Raw genomic sequence first — 23909 nt, 5'->3', positions numbered from 1 at the left:
CTAGAGCTAGGCATGCCTCTTGATCTCCATGACTGAAAATAATATGCATACAAGTGTCAACTCTTCCTTTGAAAAAAATGTTCTATGTGACCATTTCACCTGAAAAAGAATCTTGTGTAACACAGAAACTTGCATTCTGTGGCCTCACTTCTTTTATATATGTAAGATATATTTTGTGTGGAAAAAATACTAGTAAGAGCCTGGATATGACTTCGTGAACATCAGTTGATTCTATGAAATGCTTTCCTCACCCTTGTGAATTTTCCCTCTCAGGTGTTGATTTGCAAATGGATCATTGAGATCAGGTTTCTTGTTTTGTTTTTTAAACTCAGGGCCCCTCCAGACTTGTGGTTTATTGTGGAACATGTCCTGCACATTAACAGCGCATTACTGGTGCCTTTATTTTGCTCCAGTTTGGTGATGCTTTCCCCAAACAGCCATTGTTGCTGCCTGGAGATGTTACAGCGGAGCAGAAAATTAACCTAAACATTTGTCCTATAAAAACTTACAGGACTTCATCAGGAAGTTATTGGACATGCACTGATTCGAAACGAAGCAGCGGGGCCTCCCCTTTGCCTGGCCAAATAGTATTGAAAGTGGGATCACATGTGACACAACCTGATAGCATCACAAGCCGAAACCGTCACACGTGCAATGAAAACGACGTCTGGATGGGCCCTCATTGGATTTCGGCAAACCAGATTTTTAAAAATTTCGGCATTAAAAATTTTAATGCCAACGATGTCGTGGGACCATCCCACACACATAGACAAAAAATACCTCAAAGCCTTGCTGGCACGAGGAGCACCCGGCGAAAGCTGGCCAGGTGCTCGCGCGTTCCCAAGAGCCAGTGCATGAGAAACGCGCGCCCTCCGATGGACAGCCGACGGCTACAGGCTGGAGCAGCAGCCCGCGGCACGGAGGGAGGCTGCAAAAGGAGGGAACGGAAAAGTTTTCCCGTTGCAGCTTGCACCGCTTGGGAACAAGTCCTGCAGCCTCCTGAACTACACACCCGGGCCCACAAAGACGCTTCCCGCAGTTCCGCTTGGTCTTTCAGAGACGCGGGAAGGGGAGGCCCGGATCCAGTGGCGCCCTTCCAAAAGACCGGAGGGGGGGCACAGCCAGGGCAGGATAGGAGCAGTCTGCACCCCACCCTCGGGTTGCGTAGGCTGAAGGAAGCCGCCTGAGCCTGATAAGCGTTTTGCAATCTGCCTGCTGAGAAAAACGGCGCGGGCGGAGGATCTGTCCCCAGATACGTCTGCACGCCTAGATTTCGGCTTCCAGGGAGAAAGGGGGCGGAGAGGGCTAGGCGGCGCAGCGGGTGCTTTTACCAGCGCGATCTTGTTCGCCTTTACTTGGAAGAGGGTCCTCCTCGGATTAAGCGGGGTTTACAGGTAAGCGAGTGGGCCAAGGGCTTTTTAAGATACCCCCCAACCCAATAATTATTGCTTTAATCCTTAACGAGTGTAATGAAATACCGGTATATCTTACAGCCTTTTCTTTTTGACATATGCGGTGATAGTTCGCCACAAGGAACTTGTTGTACAGGGAGTTGTTTTGAGCTAAAACAGCCCTGTGCATTAGAGGCGACGCTCAGAGCAACCTTGATCTAGGGCCAGGGACACAGGGTGGTTTGAAGTTTCCTTAGTCAAGATTTGTCTACTCCTTTTCCGCTGTAGAGTTTGAATGATTCCACTGGAAGTTGCCTTTGTGCAAAAAGAACAACTCCTTGAACTGTCACGTGATAGGACCTTCAAAGATTAAAAAAAAAATTGGAAATGAGGTTTCTCAAATTTTGGCTTTATGCTACCAAAATTTCTCAGTTGCTGCATTACCACTGAGTAACCTTTGCTTGCCAATGAAGAAATTTCTGTGCTGCTGCCATTTGGTAGTGTATATTTTTGCAAAACAGGTTTTTCAGCACTGACTCTTATGAAAATGAAATGATCTGAGACAACCATCCAACTGTGTTGATGTACCTGTTGGCAAAATGCAAACTCCACCATCCCACTGGTTCTTGCATAAATGAACTTCATTGTGAATGAAACTATTAACACTAACACTGTTAATATCTAACATTTAACATCTAACACTGATTAGTGTAACCATATGTTTTTAGAAATGCAATCAGATGGTTGGTGTTCTTACAGTCCCATGAAAAAAATTGTGTAAATTTGTTAACTACTATAAATATCTCAACAAATTCCACATGAATTTAAGTGAATTTTTGCATGGATGTCTCAAGTAACAATTATAATATAGGCAAATTTGCAGTTAAAATGCATAAAACCGATGGCTGCTGAAGACTTTTGGTCATGTGACAATAAACCAATAGGTCACTATACCAAAAAAAGATTGGGAACCACTGGCATATAAGATTGCAGCCTTCATCTCTTGAGTTTGGGCAGAGTAGGGTTACTGCTCTCCAGAGGACTTTTTTTACTGCTTTTTCTGGGGGAAATGTGCCATTTTCAGAAATGTCTTGGTTTCAGAGAATGTAATCTGTAAAATATGAGCACAGAGCAAGTCACATTGTGTAACTGGAATGACTTCAATGCTGATGACATCTAAAATCAAGATGGTGTGTGGGCACACTCATCTGAGAAGTTTTTTAATTAACGAGTTAATACATTTATTGGCACACATCAGGGGTGCTCCAACATGGAGGGGTGCTCCATGGATGCTTTCAGAGCCACACCCAGAGCACAAGGAATGTGCCCTGTTGCAGATTGGGGGGATGTGTCCAAGGTGAGTACCTTGTACCTGGATTCTGCCAGTCTGAGACAGAGGCAAGGGAGCACAGCAGGGATGGGGAATGTGATACCCTCTAGATTTGCCCCACCAAACTCAAGTCTTCCCTTAGCTGTCAGTTTCCTTGTCCTTAGTTTCAGTTTTGACCTTGTAGAATTCAGCAGGGAGAAGGATGGAGACAAAACAAGACTTAGTTGGCTGCACCTGCCATTGGCTCTGCTGCCACCTACTGTTGGGTTCCCAGCATTCCACCCTACCAGTCCCAGTGGGCACTCACCACCATTTTGTGTTCTCATCCACGATGCCATTCAAGGAAAAGGGGTCCTTCTTTGGAGGGTGTGATTGTTGTCCTTGGTGGTGCTCATATTTGTTTCCTCTCTCCTGTACCGAAAGTGATGGCCTTTTTCCACATCATCGTCCTACTGCTGGTGGCTGGGCTGTGCATGGGCCAGGACTTCCCTTTCAGGGACCCCACATTGCCTTGGGAGGAGCGGCTGGACGACCTGGTTAACAGGCTGACATTGGATGAGATGATACTGCAGGTACAAGAAACACTTTTTGACCATTTGACAGAGGTGGCAGGGCAGAACAGGTGTGGAGAGGCCTGGCAAAGGGCATCAAAGCTGCAGGAAGGGAGGAGGGCTGGTTTGGAATTATAAGGAACATCAGACTCCTGCTGGATGGATCAAGGGACCATTGAGTCCTGCATCTTCCTTCTCATAATGGCCAACAGATGCTTCCGGGAAGTCCATAAGCCGGTATTTAAGACACTAGCTCTACCCTCCTGCAGCACACAATGGGCCGCTGTGGTCTAAACCACTGAGCCTAGGGCTTGCCAATCAGAAGGTCGGCAGTTCGAATCCCGCAACGGGGTGAGCTCCCGTTGTTTGGTCCCTGCTTCTGCCAACCTAGCAGTTTGAAAGCACATCAAAGTGCAAGTAGATAAATAGGTACCGCTCCGGCGGGAAGGTAAACGGCATTTCCGTGCGCTGCTCTGGTTCTCCAGAAGCGGCTTAGTCATGCTGGCCACATGACCCGGAAAAACTGTCCGCGGACAAACATCAGCTCCCTTGGTCAGTAAAGCAAGATCCCAGAGGCCCAGAGATCCCAGAGTCCCAGAGACCCCAGTGTCGTCCGCGACTGGACCTTAAGGTCAGGGGTACCTTTACCTTTTTACCTGCAGCACACACAATAACTAGGATTTAGTTGTGTACTCTCTTAGAACATGGAGGTTCTTCTTAGATCGCATGGCCAATTGCAATGAAATAGAAAGCCTGGATAGCTCAGCTGGCTAGAGTGTGCTGCTGATAATGCTAAGGTTGCAGGTTCAATCCCTGTATGAGACAGTTGCATATACCTGCATTGCAAAGGGTTGGACTAGATGATCCTCATGGTACCTTCCAACTCTACAATCCAACGTGATAGAAATCTATAAAACTATGCATAGTGTGGAGCAAATGGGTAGATAAAAAAGTTTTCCTCCTTCTCTCTTAACACAGACAAAAGGAAGTACTTCTTCACACAACACATAACTATGAAACTCACTCCCACAAGGTGTAGTGATTAATGGCCAACGACTTGTATGACTTTTAAAAAGGGTTGCACAAATTCACAGAGAATAGGGCTATCAGTGGCTCCTTAACCATGTTGGAGGCAGTTCTGAATGCTAGTTGCTGGAAACCGCAGGAGGAAAGAGTGCTGTTGCACTCAGGTCCTGCTTGTGGGTTTCCCAGAGGCTCTTCTTATCGGCCACATCCCCTGGCAGGCAGACCCATTATGTAATTGGTGGGATGTAGTAAGGCATGTAATCCTTAATCCAATGGAATGGGCCCTTCAGCTCCTCTGCACTCCACATTTTTATGGAATGTCCCAGGGGGTGTAGAGAGAGGCCAGAAGGGCCACATTTGGCCCCAGGACCTGAGGTTTCCTACCCTTGCGATGCATCTTTACTTGAGAGTAAGTCTAATTGGATTCAGTTGGACTTACTTCTGAGTAAACATGCATGGGAGTGGGCTGTAAATGTTGCAAGCCTCGTTAATTAATTTGGAATAACAACCGCCTTATGATTGCCTTAGCATAGACAGAATAGATTCCCTGCTTCTCTCACAAGTGTGGGTTGAAAGGAGGGAGGAAAATCTACCACTTTTTAGAAGTATTTAGAAGTATTTAATATGCACTCAGTGGTCTAGTTGGAGTTGCCATCCGAATGCACAAAGGAATCAGCCCTTTGGGATTCCCTGAGCTGTAAGCTTAGTGCCACCTCATTGCAAAACAAAGACCGGGTACGGAAGAGTTCTGAGGGGCTGTCTCATCTGCTGACTGGTGCTGTGGCTTGTTCACCCACAGATGGCAAGAGGAGGGGCAAAGGGCAACAACCCAGCGCCGGCCATTAAACGACTGGGCATTGGGCCCTACAGCTGGAACACGGAGTGCCTGCGTGGAGACGTTGGGGCCCCAGGATGGGCAACTGCTTTCCCCCAGGCCCTGGGCTTGGCTGCCTCCTTCAGGTATGGCTGCTGTTGAAAGGTGGGTCTTGGCTGTGGCTTCTCCTAGGTTCCCCTTGATTCCCTTTCAACCTACTCTACTAGTGTCCCATTTTGGCCCCAACAGAGTTGCTGGGACTCTGTCCTCTGGGAGGGCCCACTAGGGCTTTGCCATGGTCCTGCCTTGTTGAGTGCCAGACAACCATGAGCCACCATTTTACATTTCCCAGTGTGCTTTGTAGGAACTTACCCCATTATACTGATGAAAATAGGCAAGCACCTTTCTGGCATTGTTTCTATCACCTTATAAAAATGTTTTTGTTTTTCCAAGCCTACTCAGATTTCCAAAGCTAACGTGCATTTTAACCTGTGATTTTCTTTTGCGATCATTTATATTTTTAACTATTGATCTTATTGATATTTGGAATTACTTTTAGATCAGCTTGTTTTTTAACTTTTGACTTTCCTAGATCATTTTAATGTATTTTTAAATGTTTTCTGTAAACTGCTTAGAGGTTTTGACATCCGAGCAGTAGAGAAATGTAATTTTTAAAAATAAAATAATAATCACTTTCTGAGGGATTTTTTTTGAAATTTAAAATGGCAGTTGCCTAGCATGTGGAGGGGTCCCTTAAGTGAAGGAAAGGACCCTAAAAAAAGGAACGTACCAAGGGTTCCTTCAGCCCTGGAGCCAGTCCTGGCCTCGTTCTCCATTCACACCATTTCAGCTCCTCCTAAAATTGCTGCCTGAAAATTACAGTTCTAATTATTAGAAATGGTTGCTGATATAAGAGAAGCAATTCTGCTTGGTTGCCAGCTGTCTCTCCCCCCCCCCCCGAAGTAAGGTTCCTGAATGACACAAAGCCCTGTCAGATGGCAACCTGCCCTCCATTTCTGTCAGTTGCAAGAGGCAGTGTCATTTTTTCCAGAGAATTGAAGTTTATTTGAAAGAGGAATCACTTCTTGAGATGTGTGCACACATTCCCTCGTCACCTCTAGTAAACGGGTTTTGTATAATTTAAAAAGCCATGTGGATCAGAGACTGAAGAAGGAATAAAGAAATACGGGTGCCTCTTGAAAACCAGATTCAACCCTCTGAAAAAAATATTTTCTAGCCTCACTGAAGTAGTCAATCAAATCCAAGGCCCTTTAAAAAAAAATGCTGGTGGGAAGCTGAAGTGATTTAAATGCCCCTCCATATAGCCAGTGTGGTGTAATTGGACTAGGAAAAGGGATCAAATCTTCACATAGTTCTGAAACTCAGTTGTGAGGACATTTTTGCCTCAAGCATTCAGTCAAACAGGACCTAAAATGTCTCCTGAAGTGCCTCAGCCCAGACATAGGTTTGCTCCACCCCCATCCCAGCCTCTGCCTTCAGCTTCAATAGCAACTTGCTAGATCAAAATGTCCTTTTTGACTTCCTCTCCACTGCTGCTTCTCTTTGCTGACAGCCCTGAGCTCATCTACCGCGTAGCCAATGCCACAGCCACTGAGGTCCGTGCCAAACACAACTACTTCATCTCCGTTGGTAACTATGACGACCACACTGGCCTGAGCTGCTTCAGCCCCATGTTAAACATTATGAGGCACCCACTGTGGGGCAGAAACCAGGTATGAATGGTTTAGGAAATGGGGACTCCACAGGTGGGAGGATACAGAGGGATGGGCAGACCTGTTCATTTCAGTTTCTCATTTTCTGCTCTTAAGTTCAATTCTCCACATTTCCACATCAGTTTGTGATTTCCCTTCTAAAAAGTCCTCACGGTAATTCATCAACATTTTAGTGTGGATTTATCCTAATACGAGCATTTTTGCAAAGCAACTTTCCCCAGTACAATGCCTTTTTTGTATGCTGTTTTCACCAATACAAGCATTTCTATGCACACTTTACACTAGTATGTGCATGTTTGAACACATTTCTTAGCTGCAAGAACTGCACTTCAAAATTCAGGAAAGAACGAATTTCAAAGGATGGTTGTGTTTCAGTTCTTTTCTTGTTTCAGAAAGTGCAAATTAAGTAGGACTGTCTTTAAATGAAAACTGAATCTCATTTATTCCCCATCCATAGTGGTGCCTAAAGTGGGCAATAAGAGCCAAATATGGATTATTGGGGAACACATGACCTGTTTCTGGTCAAAGGTGTTACTCCTATTACCAAGCTTGGAGTATTGGGATGGCTATTTTTTCTTATATATTTTCATATTCTAGTTATTATTTACTTAATTTTGTAAGAATAAAAATGCAGGAATATGAAAAAACATGAGAAAATATGAGAAAAATGCTGCTTGTTTTAAAATATTTTACCAAAATATTCCAATACCATCAGGTACAGTGGTACCTCGGGTTAAGTACTTAGTTCGTTCCGGAGGTCCGTATTTAACCTGAAACTGTTTTCAACCTGAAGCACCACTTTAGCTAATGGGGCGTCCCGCTGCCGCTGCGCCGCCGGAGCACGATTTCTGTTCTCATCCTGAAGCAAAGGTCTTAACCTGAAGCATTATTTCTGGGTTAGCAGAGTCTGTAACCTGAAGCGTATGTAACCTGAAGCGTATGTAACCCGAGGTACCACTGTATATGAAAAATGTAAATCTGACAAACAAAAGGGTTTTGTAACAGAAATCTCTCGATTTGAATCCGAGATAGTAAACTCTAAAAGCAAAACCCTCTCCAAAGCATACTGACTCCTCCTTGACTGGGAAATCAAGGAGGAGGAGGTCACTGCAGCCATGGTTAGGTGGTCACAGGACTTTGGGTATTCAATAACTATGCCACAGTGGGGAAATTTGTGGAAGAATAATTGGAAATTCACAAACTGTTATACTCTAAAAGAAAACTCCCTAAAAATGCAACACCGATGGTATCTAACACCTTGGGAATTGTCAAAGATGTACAAAAATGTCCCCAGTAATTGCTGGAAGTGTGGAGATAAATCAGGCACTTTCTACCATATGTGGTGGCTATGCAAAAAAATCCAGGCATTTTGGGAGGGTATCCACTTAGAAATACAAAAAATAATAAAGACTTCCTTTAAGAGAAAACCAGAAGCTTACCTCCTGGGGATCACAGATTTGGATATCCCACAAAAAATGAAGAGTACCGTATTTTCCGCCCTATAGGACGCACTTTTCCCCTCCAAAAATGAAGGGGAAATGTGTGTGCGTTCTATGGGGCGAATGCAGGCTTTCGCTTCAGGAAGCTCTCCGTAAGCCTTGGGAGCAGCGGGAGTTCCCGTCGGGCTCCCTAGGCTTGCGGATAGCAGCCTGCATCTTGAAGCCGGGGGCGCGCTGCACAGCGCGCCCTGGGCTTCGGTTCCCCGACCTGGTTTGGATCTTGGCGGTGGAGAGAAGCGCGCTTCTCCCTGCCGCCAGCCCCACAAGCTCGGGGGACAGCGGGGAGGCAGAGCGCCACCATCCCGCTGTTCCCTGACCTGGTTTGGGCTTCAGGCAGATATCCGCAAGGCGTGGGAGTCTGGCACCAAGCTCGGAATTCCCCCGCCCCATCCCCGCGCCTGGGGGAAAATAATTTCCCCCCCTTTATTTCCCCCCCCCCCAAAAAAAACTAGGTGCGTCCTATGGCCCGGTGCGCCCTATGGGGCGAAAAATACGGTATATTTTTATATGCCACAGTGGCAGCAAGAGTCCTTATCGCTACAAAGTGGAAGAGTGGTGAAATCCCTTCTGTTCATGAATGGATCCAAAAGTTAACGGATTATGCAGAGTTAGATAGTTTATCAGAAAAAATAAAGAACAAACCAAAACAGGAATCATCTCAAAATGGGAAGTCTTTAAAGTTTATTTGAAAAACAATTACAGTAGTTTAAATTCTGCTGCAGCATTTGAATAACTTTAGTAGTAGATTTAAGAAAGATCTGAAACCTTAGATAAATCAATAATTAGTTAATCAGTTAATTTAAGACAAAAACGTGTATGGGCAACAAATAATTAATAATTGAAATAAGGAATGGGCTGGAGGTTGGGTCTATAGTCCAAGGAACACTTTTTGGTTTATTGATTTGTAATTAATATTGTCCTTATCGTGGTTTGTTTTGTATTTCTTGTCTTGTTTTTTTCTTTCTTTTTTGGTGTATCAATATTTTTTTTTTTAAAAAAATCCAAAATTCATGTACAGTGGTACCTCGGGTTACAAACACCTCAGGTTACAGATTCCACTAACCCGGAAGTAGTACCTCGGGTTAAGAACTTTACCTCAGGATGAGAACAGAAATCGCGCGCCGGCAACATGGCAGCAGCGGGAGGCCCCGTTAGCTAAAGTGGTACCTCAGGTTAAGAACGGTTGCAGGTTAAGAACGGACCTCCGGAATGAATTACGTTCGTAACCAGAGGTACCATTGTACTGCTTAAAATATAGACACCAAACTATGTACGGTTCAAAAACAATATAGCAAAAATAAAATACAAACTAAGTAGAACATCATAAATCAGTAATACAATACACTAACTCGGTCACACCGCAGGAGAAACTTGTGTAAGTAAAGAGGTCTAAATAAGTGGCTAAGATGTAATGCTGTTGGCATTTATCTAATTTCCAAAGGGAGGGAATGACTGTGGCTCTCTCACCAGAAGTACCAGACAGCAGGTTCCTTTGTGGTGATGAAAGGTGTGGACACCAGGAACTGAGAGGAGGGGGAGGAGGAGGGACGTGTCACAGAGAACGGGTATGTCCTAAGTCTCTGTATGTCTGTCTATTCTTCAGGAGACTTATGGAGAGGATCCATTCTTGACCAGGGAGCTGGGTGTGGCTTTTGTGACAGGGCTGCACGGTGACCACCCCCGCTATGTCAAGGCCAGCGCTGGCTGCAAGCACTTTTCCGTCCATGGGGGCCCCGAGAACATCCCTGAGCCCCGTTATTCCTTCGATGCCAAGGTCAGTATGACTGGCAGGTTGGGAGCTGGGAGGTGGCAAGGGCTGAATGGAGGAGGTTTCCTTGTCCTGTGTGCTGGCTCATTCCCTTCCTCTCCCTGCTTCCGCCATCATCATTATCATTTATTTGTATGCCGCCTTTCCATAGTAAACTATGCTCAAGGCAGCTCACAACACGAAGAAAGTTACATACACTGGGCCTGCCACTGATGCACAATTTGTTTTTGCGATTGTAGCCTTAGGCTCATGGCTGAAAAATAAATAAATGGAGTGAGGGGAAACCCGCTACAGAGTTTGTAGAGCTCTAGGCCTTGTTTTGCAGTCTCTGGGAAGGATGTGTGAGGCTCCCAGGACCCTCGTACAACCTTCCCAAAGGCCGGTGAGTGAGGCAGAGGGCAAGGCCCACTCTGGACAGATAAGGGTTGGTTAATTTGGTGGGGGGGTTCTGGGGTTTTTTTTCCCTGCCCTCACATAAGTGGTGGGCTCACTCAACTCACTAAGTTACAAGTTATAACAAAATTGAGATAATCAATTGATTAATGAAAGCATCTCATTAAGAAATATCCAATTCAATTAAGCAACCCCCTTTTAATTCATAATAAGAATCATAGAATTGGAAGGGACCACAAGGGTCATCTAGTCCAACACCCTGCAATGCAGAAATATTTTGCCCAACGTGGAGCTCAAACCCACGACCCTGAGTTTAAGAGCCTCATATACAAAAACTTGAATCACAAAAGCAGCAAAAATAATGCACCACTGAAATTAAATATTGGCTCCAAAATCTTGAATCCTCTAAACCTCCCTTCCAAACTATTGCTGCTTTGTGAGTGGGATTCAATCACATACCACATACACTGGGAGAGCCAGTGTTGTGTAGTGGTAAAGAGCGGTAGACTCGTAATCTGGTGAACCGGGTTCACGTCCCCCCTCTCCACATGCAGCTGCTGGGTGACCTTGGGCCAGTCACACTTCTTTGAAGTCTCTCAGCCCCACTCACCTCACAGAGTGTTTGTTGTGGGGGAGGAAGGGAAAGGAGATTGTTAGCCGCTTTGAGATTAATTAGGGTAGTGATAAAGCGGGATATCAAATCCAAACTCTTCTTCTTCTACCAGCAAATTTGGGTTGTGCAATAGAAGTTGATTTGGTCTCTTGCACAACAAACAGCAGTGGGGTCTGTTCCCCCACTGCTGCTCCTGAGCCCCAGGAGCAGCAGTGGGGCAAGGCTATGTGTTACATGCAAGGCAAGGCTATGTGTTACATGCAGATTGCTCTGCACTCCCTAAATTATCCTGCTGCCTTCTGATACAGTAAAGGGTGTTGTTGTGTTCAACTAAGATTCAGCAACCAGTCTTGTTGACTTCTCTACACAGAATGGGGAGAAAGACGCCATCTTGTTCTTTGCTTCAGGAGGCAAAATGTCTTGGGCTAACCCTATTTCTAGGTGTCCTGGAATTTTGCCAACAATGCTTGGGGTGGTAGTGGTGGTATGCCAGGAGGGAATGATATCTGTGCTCTGTACCAGGTGGAGGAGCGTGACTGGCGCATGACCTTCCTGCCTCAGTTTGAGGCCTGCGTACGGGCTGGAACTTTCAGCTTCATGTGCAGCTATAACAGGTATGTCTGGGTTCTCTCCCTAACTTTCGGGTGGCAATGGGACATTAGGCTTCAATCCTGATCCCAGTTAACCTGAGAGTGAGCCCCCATTGAATTCAGTAGGATGTTCTTCTGAGTAGACATTGTTAGGCTTGTGGCCCCCAAGGTTTCTCCCAACTGAATGTGGCTGAAAAAGTTTCCCACCCCTGTGCTAAAATTACGTGGTTCATCATTAGAGCAGGGGGCATACCAACAATGTTTGCAACGCTTTTGAGCCTGATAGCTTTCTTTCTCGCCTGTGCCAGGATTAATGGAATCCCCGCCTGCGCTAACAAGAACCTGCTAACAGACATCCTGCGTGGAGAATGGGGCTTCCAGGGCTATGTGGTGAGCGATGAGGGAGCTGTGGAACTGTTATGGCTTGGTCACAACTATACCCACAGCCTACTGGAGTCTGCCATAGGTGAGCACTACCCAGCATTGACGTCCGGCTCTCAGCCCAGAGTGGGCAGCTCCCCATAATGAGGACGGGGTGAGAAATTAGATCCAGTTTGCACTTTAATGAGAACATAACCCATTTTGTAGGTCTTGGACCAATAACATGAATCAAAACACAATTATCTTTCAGAACCCACAGTTGTCTTAATTTTGCAACGCAGTTCTCCAATCAAACAGTTGGCATCTGTCTGTCTTGGGAGCCAATGAAGGAGTATTGTGTACAAAAAGGATTATATATGGGGAATGTGTGGATAAAAATCTATATATTAGTGAAAATAACATACACAGACATGCATTATATCAGGACGTGGCTTGCAAAATGGTGTACGCTACTCAAAGCTGCATACCAGAATGGGTATATCTTATTAGTAATTAGAAACTTTAGTCTGAATGTAGAGCACAAAGCACTCTATTATGTATTACCGTGATTAATATTTTTGTCCCATTCTTCTGCTTGTAACGCATCCAGAGGTGCTTATGTTTAAAAAAGATACAATGCAGTTAAGTTCAGCTGAGGAAAAGTTGTGTCTCTGAACTCTTGGACTATAATGATCCCAATTCTCTACCTCTCCTGCTGCAGCTTCTGTGAATGCCGGATGCAACCTGGAAGTTTCATACGGGATGGTGAACAATTCTTTCACGTTTATAGGCCAGGCTGTTGCCAAAGGCAACATCTCCTTGGAAGTAAGTGGTTCCACCCAAGGGGAACAAGGAGTGGGAAAAGGTGGGTCATTGGATGCAGTTATTAGTGACCATCCAGTTGCAGCTCATGCATGCCAAAATGTGAAATCATCCTATTTCCTAAAGAATATCCTACAGATAGACAATGGCACCTGAGGAGCATATTCCCTGTGTGAACATTTTAGTTATTTAGTTAAGATATTTAAATACAGTGGTGCCCCGCAAGACGAATGCCTCACAAGACGGAAAACCCGCTAGACAAAAGGGTTTTCCGTTTTTTGATGCGCTTCGCAGGACGAATTTCTCTATGGGCTTGCTTCACAAGACGAAAATGTCTTGCGAGTTTTGATATTTTTTTCCGCTCCCCACCCCCTTTTTCTAAGCCGCTAAACCGCTAATAGCCTTTTAGCAGCTAATCCGCTAATCCCTAAGCCTTTAATAGCCGCTAATAGCCGCTAAACCGCTAATAGCGCTAATCCGCTAATAGGGTTGCTTCGCAAGACGAAAAAACCGCTAGACGAAGAGACTCGCGGAACGAATTAATTTCGTCTTGCGAGGTACCACTGTATTGTGTCTCCAAGCAATTTCCATAAAAGTAATACAAAATGGAAAACAGATTAAAACATCGGAAAATAGAAAAATTAGAACAGCATCCATAGTGCCTCCCCAAAAGACTCTTACCTCTTGCTCCAGAGAGACCTGGTGCTTGCTGGTGTTTTAGACCAAGCTCCCATCAGCCCCATTCAACCATCCCTTATTTGGCGGGAAAGCCCCTTATCCCAGCGCTGTGTCCCACTGCTGTCCCTTATTGATGATGTCCCTTAAATTTCCTGGGTTTCGAAGGAAGCAGCTGCTCTCCCTCCCTGCCTGCCGGCCAGGGAGGAGGGAAGCTCCAACTGTGTTTCTTGGCTGCGTTGCTCACCCAATAAGGAGTCTAAGAACGACTGGGGGGTGGAGCTTGCATGCCTTGTGCTGATCAAATTGGCAGCGTTGCCTGGGGACTCGCCTTTGCTCAGCCCTTCCCAGCGGAGAGGTGACGGTGTTTTTCCTTGCTGCATCCCCTTTGCCGGGTTGCTGCGCTGTGGGAACCACCGCTTGAGGCTTTGTTTGGCTGCTGGCTGGGCTTTCTGCCTTTGGCTCGGAGGGGCTCAGAAGTTGAACGTACCTGTGTTCGGAAAATCCCTTATTTTGGCTGCTGATCCCTTATTTTTGAGGCTGCTGGTCCCTTATTTTCAAATCTGTAAGTTGACAGCTATGGCCAGCATGGCCAATGGTTAGGGATGATGGGAGTTGTATCCCAAAACACCAGGAGGGCACAAGCTTGGCTGTTCCAGAGAGTAGTATCGACACCAGCAGGTTCAAATTTTGAGAAACAGGTTTCCTGACAGTACAAGGTGTTCAATAGTGGGACAGTGTGTTAGAAGGGAGTGGCCTCTCTGTTATTAATAGGTGTTTTTTTTAAAGCAGAAGCTGTATGACTGTCTTTTAGGGATGCTGTAACAAGGGTGTTGCTCTAGGTGCCCTTTGAGATCCCTACAACATTTTTTAGTAGTCTGTGGTTTGAGGCTTTTCCTCCCCTTATACACATTCTGCTTCTGTTCCACTCCTAACTCTGAGACCAATACATAACAAAGAGGAAATGATAGTAAATAATAATGTTAATACAATACATGATATAGCTACTAATATTTCCTCTGTCCCTGATCTCAGTAGTATTTGAAGCAGAGAATATAGCCACACCAAAAAGATAGCTCTAACATACTAATTCACCAATCAGTTTCTTTAATTAACTTGTAAAATACAATCCTAGCAACTGTCTTCGCAGCAGGATTTATTTGTGTATTTTATTAATAGCCTCAATCAAATGTTCCTTTGCAGTAATCTGAAATAAATCCATCTGGTCCATTTACTTACTATATTTGATGTTTTCTAATGGCTTGGTTTTCCTCAGTATTTTGCTTCTCTCCATGTGTAATTGCTGTAGGCTTAAAACCTTTTGGGATCTTAAGAGCTGTGTATGTTTCTGTAATATTCTACAAGCTCTTCAGTTATATATGACATTGCGGAAGGGGAGGTGAGTGAGGCTTGGCTGACACGGTTTCACGGGAAAGGTGGGGAGGTTCCCCACCTTTCCCTAGAAGTCTGTGGGAGTGAAGTTCTTTCACCCATCTCCATCCTTCCATTACAATGCTGCTTCACTAGCCAGCTCTGTGCCTCCCCTCCCTCCTACTATCTCCTGCAGACGATCAGGGGCAGTGTCCGCCCACTTTTCCGCACCCGCTTGCGCCTGGGTGAGTTTGACCCGCCATCCATGAACCCCTACAATGCCCTGGGACTGGAGGACGTGCAGACGGAGGACCACCGCCAGCTAGCTCTTGAAGCTGCCATTCAGTCCTTTGTCCTGCTAAAAAACCAGCGCGGGATGCTACCTCTTAAGGCCCCAGATGTGTTGAGGAAGAACTTTGCAGTAAGTGTTCCACCATAGAGTGGTGTGATGGGGAGGGCATCTCGTCCCTTTCTCGTTCTCCAGAGTTGCATCGCCTCTGGCAACACTGGAACAGGGCAGACTGCAACAGAGAAACTAAATGCAGAACTCAGTATTGAAAGATTAAACTATTGATTTACTGCATTCTGTGCTTTGCGTGCATTAAAGTTTCTGTTTCAAACCCTGCCATCTCTAGCTGAAGGGTGGAGAGAGACCCTTGTCCCAAGTCCTTGAGGAATTGCTGCCAGTCCTGTGCTCGGTGGAGCTGAGTGCAACTGCACTGTCCCCACTTGTGATTTCCAGCAATTGGCTGGAATGGCAGTGACCATTTTCTGTTTTTCACATTAGGTCTCAACCCCTACATGTTGAGACACAACAAGTGCCCACTATTTGCACATTCTGGAAGCAATTTTTTGTTCCAGCAGACTTTCTCAGCTGGATAAAGGGGTGTTTTCCATGAGTGTCTACCTTGTGTGGTTTTAGTTCGGTTTTAAATCCATTTGCTTTCTCTCTCTCTCTCTCTGTGTGTGTGTGTGTGTGTTTGTGTGTTTAATTATCTTCAATGTACATCACCTTGAAACTGTTGCTTGGAATGTGATGAATAACTTAATAATGTTACATGGCCCCTGGTCCTCCCACTCTCTGAATCATCTGAATCCCATTGTGGCCCCTAATTTCTTCTTGGCAGGTGGTTGGGCCCTTTGCCGACAACCCTAGGGTTCTCTTTGGGAACTACGCTCCAGTCCCAGAGCCTCAGTACATCTATACACCCAGGTAAGTCCTGAAGAAACCTCTCCTCCCTCCTGATCCATCCTTGGAAGGCATTCCTGGTAGGATGCTGGACCAGCTGTATCTTCATTTAAATTGAATCTACACCCTAAAGCTGGCCTTACTTTTTGCATGCAGAGTAGGGCCATCTTTGCCAGACAGATGCTGCAACAGACAAGAAATTACGAGAGTTTTCAAAAGGGACTGAAGTCCTTCAGGCTGAGGACATGCTGGGTGCCAGACCCATAACTGCCCTTTAGGTAGGGCTGTCTCATACACACATCCTTGTTTGATGCAAGGTTGGCTCCCTCGGCCAATAAAGCAAGATGAGCGCCGCAACCCCAGAACCGTCCACGACTGGGCCTAACGGTCAGGGGTCCCTTTACCTTTACCAAGGATAGAATAGTTGCTGTTCCAGAGCTCAGAATGGCTCATTGCATTTCCCATCCCATCCTTTAGGGTCTGACTTGCTTAGTTTTACCAGTAGAACCACATCATGTGCATTTCAGAGTCAGAACCTCTCTCTGGAAATGAAGCTTTGAGCATTCCTACACCCAGCACTCTGCTTTCCCCCTCCCACACCGGGCACTTATTTTCCATTTCCATTTACTTCCCTCTTCTGCCTTTGCTTCAAAACAAAAAAACCCAACCCTTAGTGTCAAGGCCAGCTCTTGGAAGCCAAACACTCTATTAAAAAGAAGCAAATACACTCTCATCAATGCAGTGAATTGTAGCCACAGGCTTTGGATGTGCATGGTCCAAAAGTCCAAGAAGCCACTGCCAGCCCAGGATGCCAGACACAGCCCACCACCCTGTATGGCCCTGCTGGGTCTCCATAACCCAGCTGGCTTCTATTGCCTACTCAGGGCAGTAAATACATGGTGAGGTGTATGTGTGTGTGTAAGGTTGGATGGGGCTAAGTTCCAGGCAGATCCCACTATGTGGCTGGTTTGGCTTTGCAGTCCATGGGTTATGCAGGCCAAATCCAGATATTTTTTGGCAGGGAACAAATACGTTTCCAGTGTTTGCCCTTAAGAAACTGAGAGCTGTTCTCATCTGCAGGAGGGGCCTGGCAACAATTGCGGCGAATGTCACCTTTGCCGCCGGATGTACCTTTCCCCGGTGCCGCACCTATATGCCAGCCCAAGTGAAGGCTGCGGTAGAAGCAGCAGACATTGTGGTTGTGTGCCTGGGTACAGGTAAGCCCCACATCTGGTGAAGAAAAAGGGTAAGAACAGCACCATGCTTTTCCCTACGGTGCAACGTTCACATATTAAGTAGTGAGACCCAGGAGACCATCTGCTTGCTGCAGCACTGCAGGCACTGATTCTTTAATTTTAATTCTCTGTATCACAGGGTGAGAAATCCATGTGCATTTTTATATACATACATATGCATCCATGTCCACACACCTTGTGGTTATTTTCCTCTGTGCAGTCAAGTACATATAAAGCCCCTTCCATGCCTTAGTCAGTAAAGAGGCCCCCCCCAAATTCAAGGACTGCATGGATCGCCCTGCTCCTGACCTCACACAACTTCCTTGGCCCAACCTCTGTCGGCATCTGCAAAAGGAAACCTTTTTGCAATGGACCTATTTGCAAGATGACAACCTGTGCAATTGGAGTTGAATGGCAGGAAAAGCCGTGTGCATAGAGGTCTATGCATGTGCAGGCTTCTCTATCTATGTGTGCACAGTGCACAGACTTGGGTGGGTGGGATTCTGGGGAAACTTCAGCCAGCGGCAGGGCCAGCCTTATGGGTTCACAATCATTGGTTCTCATGGAACTCCCTTGAGGCATTAATCATGACAGCAGGGAGCACAGATGTTATGGTCAGTGGTGATGGGAGCTGTGGTCCACCAGCATGCAGACCTCAAGCCACTCCATCAGTGGAGCCTGGCTTCTCAGTAAGACTGATGGACATCTTCTTTTGCTTTTGGAGAGTGGTACTTTGCCATTTCTCAAACATTTGGAAAGGAAATTTTCAGAGAGGAGCCTCCTTGGTTTGTTTAGGATGAGGACAAGAGGGAAGGGAGTGGGTGGGCTCTTTTAACATGCCTTCTAACTCCCTCTGCCCAGGAGTGGATCTGGAGACAGAAACCAATGACCGGAAGGACTTAGCCTTGCCTGGCCACCAGCTGGAACTCCTTCAGGATGCTGTGGCCTGGGGTAAGCTTGATGTTTTTGCCCCAGGGGAGACTACATGAGGAAGGCGGATGCCAAAGGCACTTGGTTGCACCAAACACTATAGAAGGTGGGGCCTGCAGGTAACCCACAGCAAGCAGCCAATCTAAACTCTTCTGTGGCTCATGGGCAGTTGTGAAATTGAGGTGTTTGGTGATGGTGGTGGGGCTCCCTTGGCAACTGTTTAGATTTACCCTTAGGAAGCTGCCAATGTTGAGTCAGGCATTGGTCCATCTAGCTCAAGGTTGTCCACATCAAGGGCTGCATTCCTTCTGGAATAATCAGTTGGGGGCCACATGCTGGCAGTGGACAGGGTCAAAGGCATCAGTGGGTGAGGCCCAGAGCCAAATGAGGACAGGGCATGCCCCATTTGCATCTCTCTACCTGCTGCCTTCTTCTCTCTTTCTTCCTTCCCAACCAGCAGGCTCTGGGGTAGGGAGGAATTGGTCTCACCAGAGGTCTCAACTGATAACTTGCAGAAGTCTTTTGAAAGCAGGCCGTATGTTCCCCGAGGGCTATTGATGCTCACTGCTGGCTGCTCCCAGAGAGCTTCCTGGCTGAATAAGGATTTGAACCTTGGACTTGAAGTTCCACGCTCTCCAGAGTGTTGGGTTATGGCTCATTAATGAGTGTTTGCATGCATGGCATTGATTTGGCCTGTTTATTAATTGCTTAGAGCTTTGATTTCAGCTGCTGGACGTCCAGTGATTCTGCTGCTGTTCAACGCAGGCCCGCTTGACGTGAGCTGGGCCAAGGCACAGGACAGTGTGGGAGCGATCTTAGCCTGTTTCTACCCAGCTCAGGCTACCGGCCTGGCTCTTGCCAAGGTGTTGGTGGGAGCTAAAGGGGCAAATCCTGCTGGCCGACTCCCTGCTACGTGGCCTGCAGGCATGCACCAGGTAAGACTAGGATGCCCAGAAATTTGTAGGTAAGACAATCCCTGTCCCCGCAGACTTTTAGTTTAACAGACATGACATACAAGAAAAAAAGGGTGGGGAGGGAGGAGGAGGAAAGCAAGGTCAGGCACCAGTTCTTAAAGCAGGAATGGGGGTTTGGCTCCATGGGCTAGATCCATATCAGTATTAGCCATGTATTATGACATCACATGATAGACAGGTGGGTTGTCCCACTCACCTGTCAAAATCCCTTGTGGGGTTCCCACACTCCCACCAGCAAGCTGGTTTGTGGGTGCTTGGGAACCACAGCACAAGGGGGCCTTGCTCAACATTTTGGGAAGCACAGGGCACTGGGATGGCAAAGCACTTTTTTGTCCCGTCCTCTGGAGAAAGGAAAGAAGCCTGCATTTTATAGGCTTCATTTGCCATGCACCTGTTCCCTGAGGAAAATTTAACCCTCACTTGTCAGCCTACAAGTGGGTTTACATTCTGCTGCGTTGGATGCAGGTGTGTATTCCTTCCTGGCATCCAATGAAATATGGGCATGTTTTAAGGGTGTACGTGAACCTGAGCCTTACAAGCAGGAACTGAGCAGGAAAAGCAAATAGCATTGTGGATTTTTGAGATGCTAGCTAAGACCCTTTACAGGAACCATGGGAATTACTGGCAAGCACACTGGTGTCCACAGGTGCCACACTGGCGACCCCTGAGCTAAGATATACTCCTTGCTATTGGTTGCACCTTGTGCATTTCCCACCATGTGCCTCCTCATTCAGACTGGCTTGGCCCATGGGCTTCTTCCCATCCCGTTCACTCATTTGTGGCTGTTACCACAGGTTCCACCAATGGAGAATTACACGATGGTTGGACGGACATATCGCTACTATGGGGACGAGGCTCCACTGTACCCCTTTGGCTATGGGCTCTCATTTACCACCTTCCAATACAGCGACCTGGTGCTAGATGCCGATGTCGTGCCCATTTGTGGTAACCTCAGCATCTCTGCAGTAGTGAAGAATGTGGGCTCCAGGGATGGCGAAGAGGTGAGGCAGTATGTGTGTATTTCCCCACAAACTGGGATAGCAGGGAGAAGAGGGAGGAATTCAACCATTGCCATAGCGCTATGGCAATCATTCCATCAGTGCAAGCTTTTTCAGATGGAAAAATCCCCGCTCCCCTCCGTTTGGAACAATCCACCATCTCCTTCTCCTGCTGTTCTGGGGGTTCTCCTGATGTGCCCAAAGGCAATTTTCGGGTGGGGGAGGAAAGCCATACCATGCTAATGTAAGTATTTCTGCTTAATGGGACTAGGTAGTTGAATCCCTCCCAATTTTAAATATATACTATTGATTTTCATGAGAAAACAATACAACAACAATATAGAAGTTAACAGAAGAGCAAGCAGTTGAAAAGCTTTTGAGGATATCTAAAGCAGAAGACTTTCGAGTCCAAATGACAGAGGATAGAGGCCACTTCAGCCAGTGTTCCATTGTCTCAGGAAGGCAGACAAATGATGGAGACCTTGTATATGCCCTTTAGCGTATTCCAGAAGTGAGCTCCAAGTAGCAGAAAAGTCAAATGGTTTTGCCTTTGGGCAGTTTTATGCTGAAAGTCAGGTTTTCTGCAAGTGGAATATGCAAAAGTCTCTGAAGCCATTGCTCAAAGGTTTAGCTGACTGCCAGCTTCCAGGTTTTTGCAATTTCTCAGTGAGCAGACAGTAACAGGAAATATATTAATGCGGTATGCCCCCATGCATCATTGCCATCTATCCTGCCTAATATTTTAATGGGGAGCTTGAACCAATGATATCTAGGGATAAGCATAGAAAAAGACTGTGGAATCTACATCCATTTAAAAAAGCAAGTTTCTCGCCCTTACGGCTGTGAAGATATGCTTGAAGTGTGTGAAATTCCTGGTGTGATCTTGGAAGCCAGGGAGATGTCTGAGCATGAGCCTGAAATTGGTTCCTGTTCCCTGCCCCAAGTGCACTTGCAGCTCCTTACTGAATAGCAGGAGCCAGGAAGCGCCTTCAGCCACTTTGGTTTGATGAGCATGTATTTCAGATCTGGAACTGGTGGGTGAGGTTTAGGGAGAGGGTGTTTTGGTGTCCTTGTCTCTGGGTAGATGGGACATTATCCCCAAGCATCTGCCTTTTGTAGTTTGCAGTTCAGGCTACTTCCAAACAGTGCTGCTGCCTCCACCACCAACACATGCAGGGGTGAAAACTCCTAGAAGAGCCTTGGGGTTTTCTCCTCCTAACAGTTCCTTCCTTCTGCAGGTGGTGCAGCTCTACCTCCGCTGGGGAGGGGCATCCGTGCCAGTGCCACGCTGGCAGCTGGTTGGCTTCCACCGTGTTCCAGTGCCTGTGGGACGTGCTGTGAAAGTACCCTTCCAGTTAGACTTCAACCAGAGAGCCATCTGGGTTGGGGAGTGGCGCCTGGAGCCTGGCACTTTCACCCTTTTTGTTGGGGGGCAGCAGCCCTTCCAAGAAACCCGGGCCCCTTCTAACATCCTGCAAGCTGATTTTACAGTCTCGGGGAAGGCCAGCCGCACCATCCAATGCTAGTCGTCGGAACTGGTGAGGGAGGAGGCCCCTGAAAGGCAAAAGGGCATCTCACTCTGTCAGGCCATGTATATATGAGATGGGTTTCTGCATTAAGTAAAATGTGCAGGCGGAGGGAGAGACTGTGAGGCCCTATGAACTGTGGGAGAGGGTAATATCCCTCTGGATATACGCCAGCCTTGTTTTTGTGGCCTGGGCGGCAAGAACTGTTTTCAGTGGAGCACTGGTGAGGCTGGGGCTGATCTGGAGAAAGTTCTGGGATAACAGAAGGTTGTTCTCTGAAAGGATGATTACAGTTTGCTTTTTAAAGTCATTGATCATGTCTTCAGCTAGCTTTGCTAAAAGTGAATAGGCAATAAAGGGCTCAAATAGCAGCAAGCGGAGGATGCTTGAAAGATCCTTGTTTTGGTCTGATCTCATGTGTCATAGGCATCTGGAGGTAGGGTTTGGGGCACTTACATCATTGGAACTGGTAGGGTAGAAAGCAGGAAAGCCAACAGTTTTTCTTCTTTGGCGATCACTCATAGACGAGTAAGGTTGTCTTCCATGAACACGGTCTTAGCGGTGTGTCCGTAAGTGACTGTGGAGGCCAATTCTGGATCCTCACGTCCTTCCACAGTGGGGACATAGGTTTCTGGGCAGAAGTTGATAATGGTGAGGGTTTGCCAAATGTGCCTTCCCCTTAGCTCATTTCTCCCTTTCGTCTTGAGTTTTGAGTGTCTTCCAGAGCTAGTTATAGGCAGAACCAAGTAATTCTAGTTTTGTCCCCATCCTCCTCCTTGCTGAGTTCTGCAAGGGAAACAGACAAAGGAGGAAGAAGCTGACAGGCAGTGCCAACCCTTGAGCTGGGTGCAGGTAAGAAGAGAGGCAAGTGGGGGCTGGCTGTGGGTAGACTGTGGGGCAATGCCCCTTTCACCCTAACTGAGCAGTCTCCATTGAGAGGTGGGCCATGTTTCTGCTTTTAGTCTCCCAGGGAACTGTCCCCCTCCCTCTCTCCTTATCACTCAGCATGAGGATACTCAGCATCCTCATCCAGCCACAACCCCCAGGATTCTTTTGTTGAAGCCAAGGCAGCTAAAACTGTAAAAAAGTTATTCCCCCATAAATTGACTTGTTGCACATATGAGTCTGCCGTATATGATGTCAGGCCACAGGTCTCGCTGGGGAGCATCAATTCTCAGTCTCTGTTACCTGAGATCCTTTAAACTGGAGGTAGGGGAGGTTGAACCTGGAATCGTCAGCATAGAAAGCAGATGCTCTGCCAATGAGCTATAGTGGCTCTTTCCTTCTGCCAGGCATCTGTTTAAAAATGGTGTGCATCAGTGCACAGTTGACCTGTACCATGCCACTTCTTGTGTTTTCATAGTTCTCCTCTCATCCATCAGTGCTTTGCTAATTTTGTCCAAGGTAATCAAGAGCTTTTGATTGGGTTGGGGCTCATAGCAGCCCCCACTTCTCCCCTTTTTCTTCCACTGTGAAATATCATTGCAATGTGACCGTGAGTCCACCAGGTGGAGACTTTGCACATGTTTCCACCACCTTCCCACTTATCATGAGGTTATGAGGCTAGCTAGCTGCTCTGCTTTCTGGAGGACCACGTGGCGTATGTTTGTCTAGGAACAATCCTCATCCCTACAACGTCTATGGCCAGTTTCCATCTTCATCTACAAATTCCTTTTGCCTCTGGAGTTCACAGTTGGGAGAGGTGGGAGGCTAAGGGCTCCCCCAGACTGGTGGGCTTCTTTCTTTCCTTCCTTCCTTCTTTCTTTCTCTTTCTTTCTTTCTTTCTTTCTTTCTTTCTTTCTTTGCAGGTGTCATGGATGCAATAGTAGTGGTGGATTTACACATCATTCAGCTTTATTGGTTGTTCTGTGATACTTTCCCAATGTTACTACTTTATTGCTGTTTGGAGGGGACTCTTCACTACAGTGAAACAAGTGGGACAGCACACATACCCTGAACATTTGCAGTATGCAGTGATGAGGAAAGAAGCAATATGACTGGCCCAAAACTTTTGTAGGCACAAACCATGTTGAAAGTAAGAATTGTGTATAACTGCCCAGATACCATCCTGAGTACAAATCATGCAAGCAGAGGGGCTTTAATTTTACCTATCCCAGAGGG

At 46.6% G+C, this 23909-nt stretch overlaps 1 protein-coding gene across 1 annotated transcript; it reads left to right on the top strand.

Annotated features, from left to right (window-relative positions):
* The first annotated feature begins 882 nt into the window (after nt 1-882).
* On the top strand, nt 883-22168 carry LOC310683394 (uncharacterized protein). The gene is made up of 15 exons (XM_083453293.1): nt 883-1394; nt 3145-3293; nt 5098-5258; nt 6686-6845; nt 9948-10118; nt 11641-11732; nt 12017-12174; nt 12790-12893; nt 15133-15357; nt 16064-16149; nt 17206-17342; nt 18222-18311; nt 19017-19225; nt 20059-20265; nt 21501-22168. The coding sequence occupies exons 2-15, from the start codon at nt 3147-3149 to the stop codon at nt 21786-21788; spliced, it is 2235 nt and encodes a 744-aa protein (XP_083309419.1). The 5' UTR covers nt 883-1394; nt 3145-3146; the 3' UTR covers nt 21789-22168.
* The last annotated feature ends 1741 nt before the right edge of the window (nt 22169-23909 follow it).

The sequence above is a fragment of the Podarcis tiliguerta genome (genome assembly GCF_965153285.1).
Source record: "Podarcis tiliguerta genome assembly, chromosome: 8".
Lineage (NCBI taxonomy): Eukaryota > Metazoa > Chordata > Lepidosauria > Squamata > Lacertidae > Podarcis > Podarcis tiliguerta.
This window is presented reverse-complemented; position numbering and strand designations above follow the sequence as displayed.

What these genes read in the sequence shown, in the direction of transcription:
- LOC310683394 (XM_083453293.1), top strand. Translation starts at nt 3,147, where the DNA reads ATGGCCTTTTTCCACATCATCGTCCTACTGCTGGTGGCTGGGCTGTGC. An exon ending in GTTATTCCTTCGATGCCAAG is followed by an intron (nt 10,119 to 11,640) that starts GTCAGTATGACT and finishes GCTCTGTACCAG; the next exon opens with GTGGAGGAGCGTGACTGGCG. An exon ending in TTCATGTGCAGCTATAACAG is followed by an intron (nt 11,733 to 12,016) that starts GTATGTCTGGGT and finishes CGCCTGTGCCAG; the next exon opens with GATTAATGGAATCCCCGCCT.